The sequence below is a fragment of the Rhizopus delemar genome, genomic scaffold, assembly GCF_000149305.1.
Source record: "Rhizopus delemar RA 99-880 supercont3.3 genomic scaffold, whole genome shotgun sequence".
Classification (NCBI taxonomy): domain Eukaryota; kingdom Fungi; phylum Mucoromycota; class Mucoromycetes; order Mucorales; family Rhizopodaceae; genus Rhizopus; species Rhizopus delemar.
Genome location: NW_027137829.1, coordinates 1980395 through 2000746, shown reverse-complemented (window position 1 = coordinate 2000746; position 20352 = coordinate 1980395). Strand labels below are relative to the sequence as shown.

The following is a 20352-nucleotide window of genomic DNA, read 5'->3' as shown; positions in this document are numbered from 1 at the left end:
TTCTTTGACAAAGACAAACGAATACAAGGGAAATAAGCCTATGCTTTCCTTAATCTCACCTTATAATCAAACATCCGATATATCTGACCGCTATTTACAAATTGATGTTCAAGTACTCGGCTCGAAGGTGATTGAGGGGCAGTTGACCTCTTTACAGCAATATGACTATCCCTCTGCATTATTAGATGGCATAAAAAAGGATTTGATTACCTATCCACGTATCATAAAAAAGAAGCCAACTATTTCAATCCCAATAGAAAATAGCAGAGTTATTTCTTGATCTTATACATTTTTCCCATACCCTTTTCTTATTAATAAAAACAATTCATTCCTCACAAACAAAAGGGAGTGATTTATTATTTATTTACAAAACAATTAAAAAGAAAAATAATCATATTTACTCGCTTTCAAAGACAGCGGCCATACCCATACCAGTACCAATACACATGGAAGTAACACCCACCTTCTTATTCTGACGCTTCAGTTCAGGAAGAAGGGTGGCAATTTGACGAGCACCAGTACATCCCAAGGGATGACCAAAGGCAATAGCACCTCCCTTAGGGTTAACCTTTTCAAAAGGAATACCTAATTTTTCGACAGAGTAAACAGATTGAGAAGCAAAGGCTTCATTAATTTCATAAATATCAACATCCTCAATCTTCAATCCAGCACGTTCAACGGCAACAGGAATAGCATAAGCAGGTCCAACACCCATGATCTTGGGAGGAACACCAACGACAGCAGAAGTAATGTATTTACCGATAATAGGCAAACCGTACTTTTGAGCAGTCTTACGCTTCATCAAGAGAACAGCAGCAGCACCATCGGATACTTGAGAGGCGTTACCAGCGGTGGTACTACCGTTTTCATCAAAAACAGGCTTCAATTTAGCAAGGCCCTCGGGAGTTGTACCGGGACGAACACCATCATCGCGGTCAACAATCACCTTCTTTTCATTACCGTCCTTATCATAAACCACGGCTTCCAAAGGAACAATTTCAGCAGCAAACAAACCGTTCTTTTGAGCTTCGACAGCCTTGCTGTGAGAGGCAGCGGCAAAAGCATCTTGCTTGGCACGAGTGACCTTGAATTCGGCTGCGACGTTTTCAGAAGTAATACTGTATAAAGAGTTTTAGAGATAAAGACATGCAATACACCATTCAAACTTACCCCATAGGTAAAAGACAGTCAGCAGCAGAAGAACAGTTATCAGCAATCTTTTCAGATGTGGGAGAAAGGGAAGCAGCACCATAGTTCTTGGTCATGGATTCAACACCAGCACCGATACCTACTTCGATCAAACCAGCTTGAATAGCTGTAGCAATTTGAACAACGGCCTGAAGACCAGAAGAACATTGACGGTTGACGGTATTAACAGAGGATGTCTCAGGGAAACCTGCATAAAGAGCAGCCATACGAGCATTGGTTGCTCCGCCACCAGGAGGCAAGACATTACCCACAGCAATATCATTCACAATAGCGGGATCAATCTTGGTTTGCTCAATCAAGCCCTTGAATACACCAGCCAACATTTCTTCAGGAAGTGTGTCCTTGAAACCTCCCTTACGAGCACGAGTGATGGCTGTACGAAGAGCAGCAACAATAACGACATCTTCAGGAGACTTGACACCAATCTTGTTGGCAACATTGCTGGATGGAACTAAGTGACTGGTGACTTGTTGAAGACGAGAGGCCATGATATGTAATGAAAAAAAGTTGAAGAAGGAAAAAAAAAGATGAAAAAGCAAAAAAAAAAAAGAATACTTAAATAAATTATTTGAATTTCCGATATTTTTGTGGAGTAAGCAATAATACATGCATTTCTTTTTAATAATTCATGTGAAAATCATAAAGCTTTTTTGTGCTGACGAATAAAAAATGGACTAAATTTAATTTTTCTTACACACACACTGAGAATTGTTTGGATATGACCGAAATGAACGTGAAACCATATAAACATAAAGTTTCTTGTTTTTCTCAAAAAGATGACAGAACGAATTATTATTGCCGAACATAAAAAAGATTAAATGGTATTCCCGTTCAAAAGGAAAAACTTTCAAAAGTGTGATAAACGATAATAGTAACAATAATTGTTTTCTATATCAAAAGAAATACTCTGTTAGACACTATGTTTATTGTATTTAGTTTTATGATGGTGAAAAGTTTCCATCGTACATTCAATGAAATACCAAGGAGGGAAAATATCTAATTAATACAAGCCGCATAATTTCAGTTGTATTTACAGTACACTACGTCAATGACTCTAAGAAAAAAAAAAAAAAAGACTGTCCCTTTACAGTTACAGGAAACGATTATTAATTTCCTCACTCACTCGCAGCAAAGCTATAATTTTTAGTTAGACTGAGTTTTTTTTTTTTTTTTTTTTTTTTTTTTTTTTTTTTGGTAAACAACTAATCTATCTCTTCTAATGGCAGACGACATTATTCCAATCAACAAACAAGAAGAAAAAGTCAGCTTTTTCAAAAAACGTTCAAACAACAAAAATATTCGAAAGCGTAAGGCAGCTGTCAAAGAGGATTCCGATGACGATTTTGATTCTGAAGAAGACGATGTCGCAGTATCAGAGGTAGTGACAAAATCTCGAAAGACAGGCCTTAATCCCTTTGTTCAAAGTACACGAAAGAGACGTACCAAAAAGACAGAAGGCGGTGACGATGACGAAGATGAAGACGAAGGTTTTGGTGTTCATTATGCAGCAGATCGATCGACTGATATTAAAAAGAACGATGCTACACGATATGATACAGAATGGGAATTAGAAAAGAAGGAATTAGATAAAAGGAAAAAGGCAGAACCGAAAAAGGAAGTACTTAATTCTAAAATGTCGGTTGGACCTCAACGTGCACCGGCTAATTTAAGAGTAACAGCCAGATTTGATTATCAGCCTGATGTCTGTAAAGATTATAAAGGTAAGCATGCTTTTAAAGAATTTTACGGAATGTGCGTAATTTAACATGTTAACATAGAAACTGGCTTTTGTGGCTATGGAGATTCCTGTATTTTCTTGCACGATCGAGGAGATTACAAGACGGGCTGGCAACTTGAAAAGGAGTGGGAAGAAGCCCAAAAGAACGGAACTCGATTTGGTGCTGCCGATGCTAACAAATATGCCATTTCTGACAATGATGATGACTCTGATGAAGAGCTACCTTTTGCATGTCTTATTTGTCGAGAAGAATTCACAAATCCAGTCGTGACTCGATGTAACCATTACTTTTGTGAAGCCTGTGCTATCAAAAACTATCAAAAATCACCCAAATGCTTTGCATGCGGTCTTGCCACTCAAGGTGTCTTTAATACTGCTAAAAACATATTGGCAAAGTTGAAACAGAAAAAGAGACGAGCGCAAATGGCTGCTGCAGAAGATGGTAATAACAGTGACAGAGAAGAAGATAGTTTTATAGAGGGTTTGGAAACAAGAGACGATAGCGAAGATGATGAATAGTATTTTTTAAATAAAATTACAAGTTTTGAATTATTTATTATTTATTTGTTTTAATGCTCAAAAGGAAAGAAAATTCAGCTGTATGGAAGCTTTATGATTCTTTTGTGGGGGTCGAATGTGGGATCCATTCATAAGTAATGATCCCCATATAGCCTTATTCCACTGCAGAAAAAGAAGACTATTAACTCTCAAGCAACCAAAAACTACTTTTGATCATCATCATTTCTTTTAAAAGGCTCCAAACGAAATGAATATGATTTGTTTACAATGAACCTTTGTTTTTTATCAATTGTTTTATTGAACTTGTCTTTTAAGAAATATATGAAGCAGATGAGTAGAGAAGATAAATGTTCTACAATAATGATAAGATTAAACCTCTAGCCGTTTTTTCCGAATTCATAATTAGTTGTAAAAGGGTCATTAAAATGATATAGCAACACATACTTAAACCTTTGTTTATATGTTAAAAAAAGACAACATAAAATATACTATCCAATAAAAAATAAAGGGAAATGTTCAAAGTGTTTAGCATACAATGTGTTGATGGAATATCAAGCAATTTGTCTTTAGAGGGTCAGCATATTTGCCTTTTTAAAATATGTGTTTTCACATAGAACGCAATAAAAAATTATATAGGTTTTATTATTATAACATACTAACGTGTACAGTTCTGTTTTCTTCATCCTTAACATCATTTCGCTCTCTTTCTTGTATAAAGAACTTTTCTAATTGCAATGGATCAATAGGATATGTGTTTTGTGGTGCAGGAAACTTTCTTGCTTTCACTTCTTCATGATATTCTCTTAATGCATTCGTCATGATTTGGTTTAGGTTGCAATATTGTTTTGTAAACCTAAGAAGAGTTAACTACCTGCTTACGTAACATGAGTAGGCACTCCTTTTTTAGCTTACTTTGGTACGAATCTATCAAATAATCCTAATGCATCATTTTGTACCAAGACTTGACCAGAGCAGTGCACACCTGCGCCGATACCGATTGTAGGGATCTTTAATTGCTCAGTGATATAGCCTGCTACTTCAGCAGGCATCGCTTCGAGTACAACGCCAAAGGCGCCAGCATCTTGTATAGCAAACGCGTCCTCTAGTAAAGCCCGAGCTTGTTTAGCTGTTTTTCCTTGCACCCTAAACCCACCCAAGGCAGATTGTCTTTGAGGTGTCAGACCAATATGTGCTAATACAGGAATGCCCACACGAGTGATTCGATGAACTGTCTCAGCCATCTCAACCCCACCTTCTAGTTTCACAGCCTGTGATAATTATGTAAGAATAAATAGTGCGATGATTTGTTATGATCATCGTTGTTACCTCTGCATTTCCTTCTTTTATAAAGCGAAGAGATGTCTTGACGGCGTCTTCAGGGCTAGCTTCATAGCTACCATAAGGTAAATCGGCCACGAGAAAAGGGGCTTTTGATCCTCTTGCTACTGCACGACAATGATGAAGCATGTCCTTTTAATGGCTATTATTATTCAGTTTAATAAAGTGTATCTCATCCTTTACCTCAACCGTAAGAGGATTAGTTGAATCGTATCCCAAGGCAACCATTGCAAGAGAATCACCTACAAGACACACATCAATGCCAGATTGATCTACCATTAAACCTGAGGGATAATCTTGTGCAGTCATCATAGAGATAGGTTCTTTTCTTTTGTACATATTTTGAATGGTCTTTATGGATACCTTTGCTCTTCCTATAATACTTGTTACACATACACACAAAGGATATTTTAAACAAATTGGTTTACGTTGAACAGCACCACTACCAGCTTCCATAGGTCTACTTGAATATAACCTTTTTTGAAAGACTGGCAGTATTGGGCTTGAAATAAATCTTTTTGTTGACAGCGTATACATTATTTATTATTACAAATACGAAAAAAAAAAGGAACTGTTGACTGACAGCATCGAATACTTAAAATTTCTTTTTTTTTTTTTTTTTTTCCTGGCTGGCTTCAATAGTTTAAACTCAATATAGTTAACACTACACGCCACCCAATTAGTAGTGAAAGAATTTTCCAAATTTATGCCATTCAAGATCCTTTTGATTTGTTGTATTACAAACTTTAAACTTTCGCTCAATAGGTCCGTGTTGACAATAAGATATGATTAAATAATAATTTTATTTACATTTTAAATAATCATAATGGAAATATGGTGTCTTGTAGACATCGTTTCTTCCGAACTCAATAAAAAAGAATAAAAAGTAATTGAAAAAAAACACTAATTTGGACTTTTAGATAATTAAGAGTCTTTGCTCTAGTTGTAGAGATTGTGATGACAATTCATCATTATGAGAAAGACGTCCTAGTTTAGGCAGGGTATGACATATAACAGACCACTAAACAAATCAAGAAGGGGCATGTTGAAAAGGACATGGTCTGAGATTAAGTAGTATGTTTAAAAGGAAGGGCAGGGCATTATTCATAGCTTCTGTCATTTGTAGGCGTCGATATGTCTCAAGGTAATAAGTAACAAGATTCTTATTGAGCAATTGAATAGTGCGGTGAAGATAAGACTAGCTCACCAAAAAGCCAACCAAGACGCAACCAGACGTATCGACTTTGTTTCGCTCGAGGCATTGACAGCCAGAGGATTGGATTTAAGAAAAGCACTGGATGGCAGAGAGAAAGAATTTTGGTGTTCTTTTTCTGTTTGTCTTTTGATCAGACTATCTTGTAAAATTCCAAGCGTGTTTTCTTGAAAAGCTTCGTGGCGAATGAATCAATAAACCACAAATGACATTACCATAAGGATGCTCTGGAGAGCTTGTATCGTTGCGATCGACTGCTTGGCTGTAGAAGAAACGAAAAGATTTTATCGTGGAGTGTATTGTTGGATAAGATTAGGAATGAAAAAGAAAGGGGGCTTGTAAGATATTGATACGCTCTAGCATACTGGCGGCTTTGCCAGATATAGCATCAATCAATAGAAGAACGGGAAGAGCCACCCAAGATTTCGCAAAGTCGTCTGTTCTGGGCGTCTTCATGTTTATTAACCCTGAAAGAATTAAAGGCGCCAATGACCTTTCCATACTCTACTTGAGCTCGAACAATTTGAATATAGAAACGAATAGCGAGTGGGCTGATCAAGACTTTTGGGATTAATACCAGCAGTAGAAAGCTGGTTGAAGGTCATTATCACTTTGTTAATATTAGTGATGATGAGCTTAAGAGGAATAATATATTCACAAAGTTTGAAGGAGGTACCAAGGTATATGAAGGATCTGACGAAAAATGAATTCACTGTATAATTGGGAGTGAACTGATTGGTCAACAGTGTTATCAAGGGTAATACATTTGTTAGAATAGCTATTTGCAATTTTTTGATTATTCAAAATTACGAGCATTAATTTTTTTATGAGGGAGAAGACAGAATTATTAATGAGTGAAGACAATGCAATTGAGTGTAAGAAAAAAAAATTGATTTTTACAACGTATAAACCTTGATTGATTTCAGAAAATACTGTGAATCTCAAGTGCCTGAATTAGAAATGCTAAGCCGAAATAGAAGGATTAGTTGATAAGTATTGAGAGGCCATGAAATTAATTTTTAAAGAAATGAAGACAAAAGTATTTATGACCAATCAAAAATCGGATGTGTTTAAACTTTTTGGGGAATTAACATTCGCTAATTAGTCAGTCCTAAACTGCAAAATGGCACCCAAGCACTGTAAGTTTATTATTGTTCAACTTAGAATTCAATATCATCTTGTGCAAACATGCCTCCTAATGTAATTTTTTCACCAGCATTAAAGGCAGGCATGCCCAAGTAAGGACAAGTCGAGCATCTAAAAGCATCGCCCAAAGCACAACTACCGCAGCCACCTGTTTTCTTTGGTGTAGGATCAACTTCTACAATTTCATCTTCTGTGGTATCCATCAAGTCTAAAGAGACAACTTGATTTTGTTCTTCTTCTGCTCTACCGCATGTACAATTCTTACATGCCTTTCTCTTTCCGTCTGTCAATTCACAATCATCAGGTCCTAATAAATTGTAAGTATTTACGATTTTTATATTGTATAGTCATTGTTTTACTTGTAAGTGATTCTTTAGTTGGTTTTACTAAATCAGCATCATCCAGTAATGTATCTTCATCTTCAAGATCATCTGCAGCCACAGAAGCCCAAACGGCCTTTTTGTTGGTATTCTTCTTTTTAAAGTTTAATGTCATCTTTTGTCCAACTTCATAAGCAGGTTTCTTGGCCTCAATCTTTGCCAATCCAAATTTACCACTCAATCGACTCACACCTTGTTCATATTTTGTTGTTCCCCACAAACGAAAGTAGGCAGCCAATGTTTCATCAGAGACAGGTTGAACTTCAGTGACTCTAACGTCCACAAAGCCAGCCAATTTGAGCATTGACTCAAGATCAGAAGATTTACGAGTAATTGGACAGACTGTGTTGGCCAAGTCGACTAAGAGTACAACTTCTTCCAAAAACAAACGTCCGCCTGCTGCCAAAGTAGACAGATAGCGAGAGAGCATGGCAGGTGTGTGAGTTGAAACAGAAGGGGAAAATGTGTTGGAATAGATAACACTATAATCTGATTTATTCAGTGGAGCTATAAAAGAAGAAGAATTAATTAAATGGATGTATATAGGCTATTGTTATCAATACCTTCAGATACTCTATCAATCAATTCAAATGCAGCCTTTCCAGAAGAACCAACTTGTTCTTGAACTGCCTTTTGTGTTTGAATATATAAAGATTGATCTACTGAAGCAGGAGCTACAAATAAGACATTATCACCAGTATTTAATGTCATTGTTTAATGTAAGATTTTTTAAATAAAATAAAAGTGGAATAAAAAAAAAAAAAAAAAAAAAGGACGAAAAAAAACTGTAGATTGATTTCTCAGCAAGGAAAAAGCAGTGACAGTTGATTAGATAAGCATTGGAATGATTGGTTGTGTCATCCGGATTCAATTTGATTGGGTGCTTACTTTTGAATATCTGCTGTAAATCAAGTTTTATTTTATTGACAAATATAGAAGGAATCATATGGCTGAGAGCGATATCAATCGAGAGGAATAAAGTATAGTGGATCGAAATGCTTTTCAAGGTCGAGTCTGTCCTTTTTGAGGGCGATAAACTACGATATAGCACCAGTGATCAGTTTTCCATCAACAAAAGTCCGTCAATAGCAAATCTTCAGTGGATCCGCCAGATAACTACGAGAACACAGTAGGCAAAGGTCCAGATATCAGTGTTGTCGACACAAAAAGAAACCGCTAAAAAGACCAGAAAATCAAGCATACATTATCTTGAGAAAAAGTGAAATATGAACTAAAAATTGAAAACATTTATTCACACTCTCCATTTCTTAAAGTAAACCTGGATTTACAATACAAAGAGGTCATACAGTTATCAAATTTTGAGAGAAACAACAGACCAAAAACTCACGGCGGAATAGATGATACTATAAAAACGGGCAGTTTCCAAAAAAAAAAAAAAAAAAAAAAAAAAAAAAAGAATGATGATTGGGATATTGGTATTTGTGACAACCGAAACGGTTTAGGATTGTAATTAATCCGTTGAGGTAACGAATAGAAATCATCGGTGAATGATGAATCATCTACTTTATCAGAAAGTCGGAAATAGGACATGAAGAGACCAACTTGTAAGGCAACAGTTATGAGTCAGTCTATTCAATGCTACGGACCTAATTCGTCAAGTAATCTCTCCTTTACTCAAACTTGGTCATAATCGATCTATCTTGCTTATTATAGAAATATGAATTTTACTGTCACTTAAATACTCTACACATTAGAAGCAATATCATACATATTGAACCACACAACACCATCCTATTCATCGTGGACAACCAGGAGGTCAGAATTCTGGCCTATCCTTTTTGTCCATTCCCTATTCATCTACTCATTAACGGCATTTTTGATCTCGCGTAACGCAAAAACTCAGTTACAATCGTCAAGTCCATCAACTGCACGGGCGATGCAAATTTACCGGGCCTGTTCAGAAGGACACAGCCCGGAGAACGTCCTGCTCTTCACACTTTAGAATGAATAACATTGCTTGCGTTACTTTTGTGAGTGGTATTGTTAGAATCTGTATGCACGAGCGATACTTGCTTCTTGGAAACAGGGCGTGCCATTTAGTTTATTAGAATGTTCTGGTACCTGTGGTAGCTACATGACTGCGTTGGTCCAACTGTTTAGATGTTTTATCGGAAAGCACCATGAATATCAATGTTTATTGAACAGAGTTTATTTTAAAAATGAGTTTTAATTGACAATACGAAGGTCTTGCTTACGGTCTACTGCATAAGTATCCTTATATTTATCATAAATACGTTGTAGTTCTTTGATATACAAGTCTTGAACTGCCAACAATTGCTCTTTAGTAGGTTCCGTTTGTCCATCTTCTAAGACAGGAACAGGAATAGGCTTTCCGACTAAAAGTATTACCGTATTAGTAATGATACCTTTTGCTCTTTTTTATTGATCACACTTACCAACTGTAGCAATCTGATGCCTAAAAGGAACAATTCCGATATCATCTAATAAAATGATGAGTAAATATAGACTTGTTTTTAAAAGATGAAACTTACAATTAAAAATGCCTCTAGCATGAAATAAAGGTAAAGCCCATCCAACGATAGATTGAAACTTCTTTTGCATCATGAATAATTTACTGTTTTCATCATTTTCTAATTGATCGTACAAGTCATTTTCACCAAATGAGAAGACAGGGACTAAAGGAGAACCATGTCGAATAGCAATGCGAATGAAACCTAAGCGCTTCTTCAAAACCAGATCACTGAAACCCGGACGAGCATTGAGTGACTCTGCTGCACCACCAATCACAATCACAATGGATCGACCTGGATCAGATGAAAGGATACTTTCACATGAAGTACGAGATACGGAAGCCATGCCGAGAGCCAAGATCAAATCACGGTAAATGGGTATTCGAAAGTTTTGAGCCAAAGTTAATAAAGAAGGTTTGATACCAGGAAATAGCTTAGAAAATCCAGTGGCTTCAGTGGCAAAGTTAGCAAAGGCACCCATTGAGATAATACCATGAGGATGATATCCTAACAGATAGTTCTTTTCAGGATCCAATTCTGCTTCCTAAGATATAATTTATTATTTTATTATAAAGTCTAGTTTAATACTTGCCTTGATTAATTTTATTGGGAAATAATTTGCAAAATATTTCCAGAGAATCCAATCGCGTGTTCTTTCAAAACACCTTCCTCCATTTTCAGGTGCCTTGTCGACATATAGAAACGTAATGTAAAGAATCAATACTGGCCACAGAAAAATATATGTGAAAAGATAGAGAAAGAAGGCAAAGCAAGAAAATGCAAGGACAATCCAGATACACACAGCTGTTGTTTGAAGACGTCGTTCTAAAGGAATACCTCTTAAAGGGGCCCAATGAATATGATGCCGATTCTCTTTGCTTTTATCATTCAAGTCTTGTTTTGTAGTTTGCATAGTCATGTTTTTTTGACAAAAGAAAAAGAGAAGAAAATCAGCAAAAGGGAAATAAGTTGAACAGGTTTGTACGACAGTTGTAAACCACAATCACATGCAACACGTGTAGTTGTTTAATAATTCATATTTTCACCTGTTTTTAGAAAAAAGCATCCTATTTTGTGCCCTTTAGAAAAAAGCATTCTTTTATTTTAGTTATTAAAATGGAAAGGAAATAAAGATGTTGACAATAAAATCAATGCTTATTATTTTTCATGTGAGAAATAAAACAATGCCTATTGTGTGTACAACTCTATTTTTATTTTGTAATAAAAATCAGTTCATGAGTCTATTGGATGTAATACGATGTTAATGAATTTTGTAAGAAAAAGGATGGTTGACAACGCCATATTGAATATCAAGTATGGCTTCGTTAATTCTCTTTGTTAAGGGACCAGCTTCAGATTCAGGCTCTGATGGATCAAGTGGAATATGAATATCTTGGCCCTTGTATCCAATACATTTAATAGGACTAACGATACATGCGGTACCAGCGCCAAACATTTCAATCAATCTACCTTCTTTTGATGCCTGAATGATATCTTTCATCCTAATCTCTTCTTCTTTCACCACAATTCCCGTCTCTTTCTCCCATGTCTTCACCAGCTGAATGATACTATCGCGATTTACACCAGGCAAAATCAAACCATTCAGGGGAGGCGTTATAAGCTCATGACCTCCACTGTCAGGGTTTTTCCAATACATGAAAAAGTTCATTGTACCTGCTTCTGTCACTTGGTCGTCTTCTCCGAATAACCAAAGGTTCTGCTGGTATCCATTCTCGGCTGCGATACCAGCCGGCTTAACGCAAGGCGCGTAGTTACCACCCACTTTGGAATCACCCGTTCCGTTTGGCCATGCACGGACATAATCAGTAGATGCCAGTAGGCTTACGGCTTTGAATCCAGTGGAAAAGTAAGGACCCACAGGAGAAGCAATGACAAACAGGAGAGCTTTGTCAGGCACACGGACTCCAAGAGCATTTTGTGTACCGATAATAGTAGGACGAAGGTAAAGGGAATAACCACGCTTTGAAGAAATCCAACGGTCTTCGATAGAAAGGTACTTGGAGATCACCTTGATAAGCTCTTCTGATTCAAAAGTCTAACAAAAAAAGCAATAGATTAAGTAGTGGACTAAAGAAATGCTTTTCATCTACTTACAGGCATACCTAAACGAGCAGAAGATCTGTTTAGCCTTGCCATATTCATCTCTGGGCGAAACAGTCTGATCTGTCCATCCTTATCCCTGTATGCCTTCATGCCTTCAAAGCACTAGATGACTTTGTTAATTTTTTTTTATTTTACTTTGTTTTCATTATTGCCTCGAATCCATAATGAAATACAACAGCACTTGGTTCTAATTCGAGTTTACCATATGGCTTGATGTCGGGAGCACTCCAACCATGTTTATTATCCCATTCAATTGATATCATATGGTCAGTGAAATATTTACCAAATTCTAATTCATCTTCAGGAACTAGTGGCTTAAGTCTCTTGGCTCTTTCGACTTGAAGTTGATCTGCATAAAAAGTTTTGAATGAATCCATTGTTGTCGTATTTTCTCACGATAATAGAAAAAGACTTTAAATATATTTTTTACAGTCTAGAAAAATAATAATTTCATTTTTTAGAATAGATAAGGGAAGCCTATTCTTTCCGATAAAGGATTTCTATCGTCGACTAGTCATTAAGATTTAATTGATAATTAAATGCAATCCTACTTCATCCAATTGCAATTGTGATTGTTATTATAGAGGCAAAATTACCCTAGTCTTTACCAATCATCATTTACATATCGATTTTTTTTTGTTTTTAGTTGGTAAAAGTATGATAGTTCCGATTACTCGGATTAAAAAGACAGTAGGCTGGCACTCGGAAAAAAAATTGTATTACCTGTCAATAGATATCGCGCAATCTTAAATATCAATGTATACATAGAGTAATATTTCACTCTTTTGGTAAAAATACAAATGAAAAATGTTTCATGGCAAATTAGTTTTTATTTTTAGCATGAAAAAAATAAAATATAAAGTTCATCAAACTCAAAGTTAATGAATACAACTATACTCTTTGATAAGAAACGTAATAGAACAGGTATCCTTCTGCTACATTTACATATATTTTTGCACAAATTATTCTTTGACATTTTATAGACTTAAAATTATACTTTCTCTTCCCGTCTCTTATAGAACATTTTGCCGGTTCATGAACTTTATTCACTAGAAGGAGACATACCGATTGTTTACTCTCACACCTATCAGCAACCGGCTTCATTTCGTATAAAAATCAACTTAGTTCTTTCCTTGCTATCTGAAGATGTGCATTCCTACTAGTGTATTTGCTTATGATTACAAAATATGGTATTCATCGACCCATAAGCATTATCATCACCAGATCGCAATTGATATATACATTGCTCTTTTCTAGCCTCATTTACTTTTATTATTAGATGCTTTTTTCGGAACATGGAACTTATGCTTCATAGCAATTTAACAAACGAAACCTATGATTGTTTGAAAATAGCATCTTGAATTGCAACAACCATCTTTACTGATGTTGAGTCCTTGCCCTTCAAGTGACCTTCATTTTTTTTTTTTTTTTTTTTTTTTCAAAGCTCCGAAACTTTGAACAAGGTTGAAGCTTTCCAATCCTTTGATGACTTTCTGCCACTCTCTGGTAGAGTCAGCTATTGATCAACTTACTTTTGTAATCATGCCAAAATACTTCTGAATGAAATGTTTAGATACATTAGCTCGATTCATTTCCTGTCTCACAATCTTCTTGAAATCTGTCTCCTTTTGGAAACACTTCTGGAATATAGACATTCCTTTGTCTGTTCATAATCCATGATTTCGTCTCCTTCACCAGAAATTATCTAGTACAGCAGTCGTTAACAAGACGATGCCTGATATTTGTGCATCTTCCTGCCGTCTGTGTGCCTCCGCTGATGTTATGGAAAATCCTGAACATTTTCTTTTTTTTTTGTACCTCAAGAAGCTCACCATCTGGCGTTTGATTTTGCGTCAGATTTTTGGTGTTATGGATACTGAGCTGTCCGCTACTCATCAAGCTCTTTACAATCTGACTTTTCCTCGATAGAAACTTCCATTCATCCAAAATGCCAGTATCGTCGGCAATGCCTTTCTTGGGATATGGAAGGCACACTGTCGATTTATATTCGATGACGTTCCATTTGATCCCATCACTGCCTATAGCCAAATTTTGCTTATGATTGTGCCAATGCGATCTAACGCATTGAATACACTATTGTAATACTCGCGTATCTCCAAGTTAGTTCATTTTATTTTGTCTAGCCAAAGTCAAGAAGTTCCCAGTTGCCTAACGCGTGACTTCATTCATCTAGTTGGGCACAATAAAAGCTGGCTTTTTAGCCTCTACAAAAAAAAAAAAAAAAAAAAAAAATCAAAAGGGAAAAACGCTAAAGCCAATAGAGCTTCAACCCTGCGTTTTTTTTTTTTTTTTTTTTTTTTTTTTTTTGCCTGTTTTTTGGGAAACTCTGAACCGTTCATAATGTCCTTTTACCTTTTGGAGAAATCTGAAAAAGGCACATGGTTTTATATTTTTTTTTTTGTCGAATTTTTAATTATTTTTGTATACATATATTGTTTACACGATGGTAGAAATGCCAGGATAAATGTTGATAATCTTTGCTAGTAGTATTTATTATTGATACAAAAATAATAAAGAAATGAAACAAAGAACAGTGAAAATTATCATTGGGACCTTGCATTTTTATTAAATATAGCATTAATAAGAAACTCGTTTTGTCCATAAAGTCATATTTGGTACGGGACGTGTGACGATAAGTGGCCTTTTTTGTACCTTGAATCCTGGTTTTTCAAAGAACTGAATATCCCTGATTAAGATAGACAGCAGAATTTTTAGCTCGACAATAGCAAATTTTTGACCAATGCATTGACGTCCACCAGCTAAAAAGGGGAAATACTCATAAGCGCTGACCATGTGGTCCATATTTTCCCAGCGAGAAGGTTTAAATTCGTTTACGTCCTCCCCCAAATCTCTTTGGAGTGATGGCTAATAGCGGGTGGGATGTAGAAAAAGGTATTTTTAGGTAAAACATAAGGCCCTAAAACAACAGGCATACGACTGACTCGAACTGGGTGAGGAACAGTGGGAATCAGACGAAGAGTCTCACAGCATACATGGTCAAGGTAAGGAAGGGCATTGACTGCATTATAGTCTGATATTTTGTTATCTTTAAAGAGCACAAGTATTTCTGATCTTAGCTTATCTTGGATATCTTGATGTTGAGCAAGCAACCAAAGGCACCAGCATAAAGTATTACTTGTTGTTTCATGACTATGAGCAAATGATATTGTCAATTACATGGCTATACTATCTTTATGATGTCTTACCCAGCGGCTAAAAAGGTCAAGCATTGATGTCTTAATTCCTCTTTAGTTAAGCCTTTCCCAGTATCTTTATCAATCAAATTCACCATCAGAGCCAACAAATCCTGGTATTGGCTGGCCTTTCCCGATTTCTTTTCTTCTGCATGTCTTTGTAAACCAGCCTCAACCAAAGCCTCGCTTTCCTCTTTTAGCCATCTCAACATTTCAGCATTCTCTCTATTTTCCTTTGTAGGTAATAAACCCAGAACAGGAAAGGCCAGCGTCAAAAATGACATCAAGGACATACCTTGAGAGAAAAGCTTGAAGTAAGCCTTACTCAATCGATTCATTTTACCTGTGCCATAATGCGCCAATGATCCAAAGTCTTGGCCAAAAGCTGTGATACCAATAATATCTAGAGTAGCTAGTGAAAGACCTCTGGATACTTCAATTTCTGTATATTCTGTGTGATTGTTGCTAATCATTTGAATCCATTGATCGCGTAAAGTATAACAAGGGCCAATCATTAACGGAACCATGGCACGAATTGATTGGATAGAGAATGCAGGATTTAACATCTTACGCTGAGCACGATGAGCATGACCCTAATGGGAGGCATCGTTAACCTACTTATTTTTCTTCTTCTTTATTTACCTCAGCTACTAATAGTCCATTGCCCGCTAGCTTTAAAAGAATTTTGGATTTAGACGCTGCTTTTTCAAAATCATACATTTGACTCGTTAAAATTTGTTTGACCAGCTTGGCATCGCTTACAACCACACGAGGTTCATTCCAATAAAAATGAACAGTGAAGATACCGCCGTATTGTTCTGCCCATTTTATGAAAGGAGATTGATCGGTGTTTGCTTTCAAGATCTGGAAGAAATTACCCATGAAAGGGATCCAATCAACACGAGGACCTGGGATCTTGTTAGCAGGATGAAGATAGAGCCTGTAAAGAACTGTCTTGTACAGAAAATAGGCTGCCACACTGGATAAGCCGAGTTTGGCAGCAAGTGTAGCGTCTAGCTTTTCAGACGATTTCCATTTTTCAAGATAGTTTATCACATTATTTCGAATAATTTTCAAGGTTTCTTCATTCATGACTTGATATATAAAATAATACTTAAACAAAAAAAAAAAAGAGAGTAGGTTCTGTTTGTGTTATATGAAAGCATCAATTGGAATTTGCCTAAAAACGGTTTGATTTATCCATAAAAGGAAAACTACAAAGTTTTATGATTTTCCACGCCAATAGGATCCCTGTTTCCGGTAAATTGGACTACCATTAAGCTGTATCATGTTGTTTCTTTAGACCAGTTTACCTATTTTGTATGATTCCAAATTAAATAATTATTTATCAAGCTTTTCAAGCAAATCGAAAAATCATAGTGGACTAATCCAGAAATAGCAATTATTATTCAAAGCAACGGAGCAAAACATATATGCTTTGCGATCCTTCATGACATAAATGAATTATTTTTTATTAAATAATTATCTTTTTACTCTAAACCTTAACCTGAATCACTTATTTTTTTCAATTTCTTTAACTAACAGCAATAAAACAAAATAATAACAATAAAAAAAAAACTTCATTGTTCATCGTCTTTCATTTACTTTTCTCCTTCTTTTTCCTTTGGTTTGCTTGTTTATGTTTCAGCTGAGGTTTGAAATTACAAGTTGGAGCCAATGATATTTATAAGCTTCTTCATTAAGAACAAAACTATGATTTTCTTCAAAAAAAAAAAAAAAAAAAAAAAAAAAAAGATGTATTTTTTTTACTTAAAGTTGAACCTAATATGGTGATAATGAATTTAGGCTCTACTGCATATGACTTATTCATTAAGCTTAAATGTAATGTACTGTTTGTTATGGCCAAATTAGCTCACGTTAAATCAAATTCGTTTGTTTGTGTTTTCATCCTGTCTTATTCTGACAAATAGCTTTATGAAACTTTTATTTTGATAGAACAAAACAATCTAGAGCTTTTTCTCTCATCTCTTTGTTTACTCTTTCTATATTATTCACAAAAAAGGGTATATTAAAGTGATTGACAAAGGATTTATGCATAATAGATCAAAAGTAAGTTTCATTAATCATCTCCCTGTTACAAAGTGATGTCTGGGAGTTCAAATGTTCCTTAGAGTAGATCAAAAAGACCACAGCAAGCTTCGATGATTGTCAACCGGGTACATGACGGATTTATACAAGAATAACAAAAGAAAATGTGGTAGCTAGGCTGTAAAAGAAAAAGATGAATAGAATGAAAAGATATCTTATTGGTAATATGTGTTTAACTCGTTGTATTGTGCTACAATTCATCATCCTTTTCCATTTATAATAAATAGTGTCACACTTTAATATGTCAAACTGCATTCTTTGACTGCTTTACCCCTCTTTTTTGTGTTATTCTTTTTTTTTTCTTCTCCTCCTTATTTCTTTTTTCTTTTTTAACTTTCTTTCTTTTATTATTATTATTTATGACAGTTATTGAGAACAAGGTAAATCAATAAAACGAATAAAGATAATTTATTTATTTCATTTGCTTAGTCGACAGAAATACAAATTGTGTCAAAAGGTAACTAAAAAAAAACAGATTTTATCTTGAAAGCTAAATAAACACTTTTATTTACAAAAGATGTTTCCGGAATAAGTAAGGGCATAGAAAAAAAAAGGATCGGAAAGCGGCGTATTCATTCATTTGATAGGCACAATCAACCCTACACGCGAAACAATGGTAGCCATAATCAAACCTGACGCTTTGTCTCATAAAGACGCCATTGTTCAACGTATCCAGCAAGAAGGATTTAATATATTGCAAGAAAGCATATTTAAAATAACAATTGAACAAGCCAGAGAGTTGTATGGTAATCAAAATGACTATTCTGCCATAAACGAATTCATTGAATGGGTGAGCAGGTTAGCTTATATCAAATGACATGTGTATAATCTCCTTCTAAAAAAACGATCATAGTTCCGACCTGTGTGCTTTAGTCATTGAAAAAGAGAATGCAATCAAAGATTTTACAGAATTATTGGGTTCAAAAAATAGCAGCAAAGCAAGGAAGAAGAAGCCTAAATCGTAAATCTTTTTTCTTAACCGCCCCCTTGTTTTTTTTTTAAACTTTTTTTATAGCTTACGTGCCTTATATGGTAAAGATCGCTTTTATAACGCCGTCGATGGAAGTGAATCTTTAGAAAATGCTCAAAAAGAAATCAAAATACTTTTTAGTCAGCCTAAACAAAGCTCTTCTAATGGCTCTACTGAGATGATGAATGAAATGATGAGTGATCCTCTTCCTTCTCCTGCTGCATCACCTGTCATCGAAGGCAGTCAATCCAGGGAGATAGCCTTGTGCAACCAATCGGTCCCTGCTGCTAAGGAGAAGGATACCGCACAAAATGTTTTAGAAGGCGCTTCTGAACAGCAGAAAGGTATCTCTGACACTGCAACTGAGCCTACTATTATCTCTGCAAAAATTGAAGAGACAAATAATCCTGTACAGATTGCTTTGACAGATGTTACGGGAAAGGTTAAAGAAGAACAAACATCCGAATCGGCAGTCCAGGAAGAGCCAAACATGGATACTGCTACACATGATGTTTCTGTACAACAAGATAATTCAGCCAAGGTAGAAGAGCCGTCTGAACCTGTCACTCAGGACGAAATAAAGACAGACGGTGCTACGCAGAACATTTCGACGGATGTTTCTGTACAACAGCGTGTTTCAGATGAAATAGAACAACAAGTTCTGCTTACTGCCAAAGAAGAGGTCGAGATCAACGATTCTGGAGCCACATCAAGTATTTCAAAAGATGATTCTGTACAACATAGTGGCCTGGCCAAGGAGCAAGAGCAAGAATCTATTTCCGATATCAAAAATGAAGAAAAATCAGTGGTGGCCAGTGCCACTGATGTCATACATGTGTTTTCTACAGAAAAACAAAACGACGTAATTGAAAAAGAAGAGCAAGGCCAAATGCTTGTTACCAAAGAAGAAGAAGAGAAGGAAATGAGTGTAGAAAAAAAAGACGACATAAATGCCTCACAGGAAGCTTTAGAGGAGGTTTCTTCCCGCCTGAACGATACAAACAAAGTTAAAGAGCAGATTTCTATAACTGAAGTTAAAGAAAAGACAAGCATTTCTGATTCCACACCAGACACTTTGATAGATACCTCTTCAGAGCAACAAAATGTAGCATCTAACGACAGTTCAACGAAAACGTCCGAATCATTTCAAGATAAATCAACAAAAACATCTGAATCACTCAAATTAAGTCCTGCCTCATCCAACAACTCGGTCGGTAACGAAAGAAGACGTGTTAAGGTCCCGTTGGAAAAGCCTGCACCCTCAAGCTCTCGTCTTCGACAGCCTTTAATAAAAAATACCACCAAGCCATCTATCAATCTAAGAAAGCCCACGTTAAGCAAAGTAGATCGTAAGCCTATTCCCAGCGAGCTTCTCAAAGACGTAAAAGGCACAAGCCGCATTGCTAAACTTTCGCCTACCAAAGCATCTGAAGAAAAGAAGAGTACGGAAACAGCGCATTTGGTGAAAAAGAAGGCAACGAAGCCCTCAAAGAATTTACCCAGAGTGGCCCTTCTAACCAATCAAAAGCCAAAACCAGAAACCGAACAACAGGAAACAAAACAGCCAGAGGCCAAGAAAAAGAGAACATCTTCAACAAAGGATTTCATTAATAGGCTAACGGCACCTACTGTGGCAAGCATAAACAAAAAGTCCGAGACAAACAATGATGCACAGCCTGCAATGCGGGTTAAAAAGCAGACGAATACTGTAAAAAGTTCTAAAGTATCTCCTCATGACATTGTAACAAAGGTAAATGACTAATACCCAAAAATAAGAGAAAGATACTAATCCATTGCGTTAATGAAGCGTTCTTCAACATTTCAAGCTAAAGAGGCAAGATCTTGAAGCCATTTTGATACGAAATCAAACATATACAAAACTTGCCCCTCCACAAACAC

The 20352-nt window shown here is 35.9% G+C and overlaps 8 protein-coding genes across 8 annotated transcripts; 2 read left to right on the top strand and 6 right to left on the bottom strand.

The window, feature by feature from the left end:
- Window positions 1–397: 397 nt before the first annotated feature.
- Window positions 398–1697, bottom strand: RO3G_04963 (uncharacterized protein; the record flags this gene model as incomplete). The annotated part of the gene is made up of 2 exons (XM_067659553.1): window positions 398–1118; window positions 1171–1697. The coding sequence occupies 2 exons, from the start codon at window positions 1695–1697 to the stop codon at window positions 398–400; spliced, it is 1248 nt and encodes a 415-aa protein (XP_067515654.1).
- A 731-nt stretch (window positions 1698–2428) lies between these two features.
- RO3G_04962 (uncharacterized protein) lies at window positions 2429–3466 on the top strand (the record flags this gene model as incomplete). Its single annotated transcript, XM_067659552.1, has 2 exons — window positions 2429–2930; window positions 2988–3466. 2 exons carry the CDS (start codon window positions 2429–2431, stop codon window positions 3464–3466), a joined length of 981 nt encoding a protein of 326 aa, XP_067515653.1.
- A 908-nt stretch (window positions 3467–4374) lies between these two features.
- Window positions 4375–5260, bottom strand: RO3G_04961 (3-methyl-2-oxobutanoate hydroxymethyltransferase; the record flags this gene model as incomplete). Its single annotated transcript, XM_067659551.1, has 3 exons — window positions 4375–4734; window positions 4793–4936; window positions 4988–5260. The coding sequence occupies 3 exons, from the start codon at window positions 5258–5260 to the stop codon at window positions 4375–4377; spliced, it is 777 nt and encodes a 258-aa protein (XP_067515652.1).
- Window positions 5261–7177: 1917 nt separating this feature from the next.
- On the bottom strand, window positions 7178–8254 carry RO3G_04960 (uncharacterized protein; the record flags this gene model as incomplete). Its single annotated transcript, XM_067659550.1, has 3 exons — window positions 7178–7470; window positions 7523–8050; window positions 8107–8254. The coding sequence occupies 3 exons, from the start codon at window positions 8252–8254 to the stop codon at window positions 7178–7180; spliced, it is 969 nt and encodes a 322-aa protein (XP_067515651.1).
- Window positions 8255–9730: 1476 nt separating this feature from the next.
- Window positions 9731–10954, bottom strand: RO3G_04959 (uncharacterized protein; the record flags this gene model as incomplete). The annotated part of the gene is made up of 4 exons (XM_067659549.1): window positions 9731–9900; window positions 9961–10005; window positions 10057–10579; window positions 10760–10954. The coding sequence occupies 4 exons, from the start codon at window positions 10952–10954 to the stop codon at window positions 9731–9733; spliced, it is 933 nt and encodes a 310-aa protein (XP_067515650.1).
- A 342-nt stretch (window positions 10955–11296) lies between these two features.
- Window positions 11297–12536, bottom strand: RO3G_04958 (branched-chain amino acid aminotransferase; the record flags this gene model as incomplete). Its single annotated transcript, XM_067659548.1, has 4 exons — window positions 11297–12091; window positions 12151–12261; window positions 12295–12311; window positions 12362–12536. 4 exons carry the CDS (start codon window positions 12534–12536, stop codon window positions 11297–11299), a joined length of 1098 nt encoding a protein of 365 aa, XP_067515649.1.
- A 2475-nt stretch (window positions 12537–15011) lies between these two features.
- RO3G_04957 (uncharacterized protein) lies at window positions 15012–16466 on the bottom strand (the record flags this gene model as incomplete). Its single annotated transcript, XM_067659547.1, has 3 exons — window positions 15012–15330; window positions 15387–15967; window positions 16017–16466. The coding sequence occupies 3 exons, from the start codon at window positions 16464–16466 to the stop codon at window positions 15012–15014; spliced, it is 1350 nt and encodes a 449-aa protein (XP_067515648.1).
- Window positions 16467–17842: 1376 nt separating this feature from the next.
- On the top strand, window positions 17843–20215 carry RO3G_04956 (uncharacterized protein; the record flags this gene model as incomplete). The annotated part of the gene is made up of 5 exons (XM_067659546.1): window positions 17843–17863; window positions 17913–17940; window positions 18071–18281; window positions 18337–18444; window positions 18499–20215. 5 exons carry the CDS (start codon window positions 17843–17845, stop codon window positions 20213–20215), a joined length of 2085 nt encoding a protein of 694 aa, XP_067515647.1.
- Window positions 20216–20352: the final 137 nt, after the last annotated feature.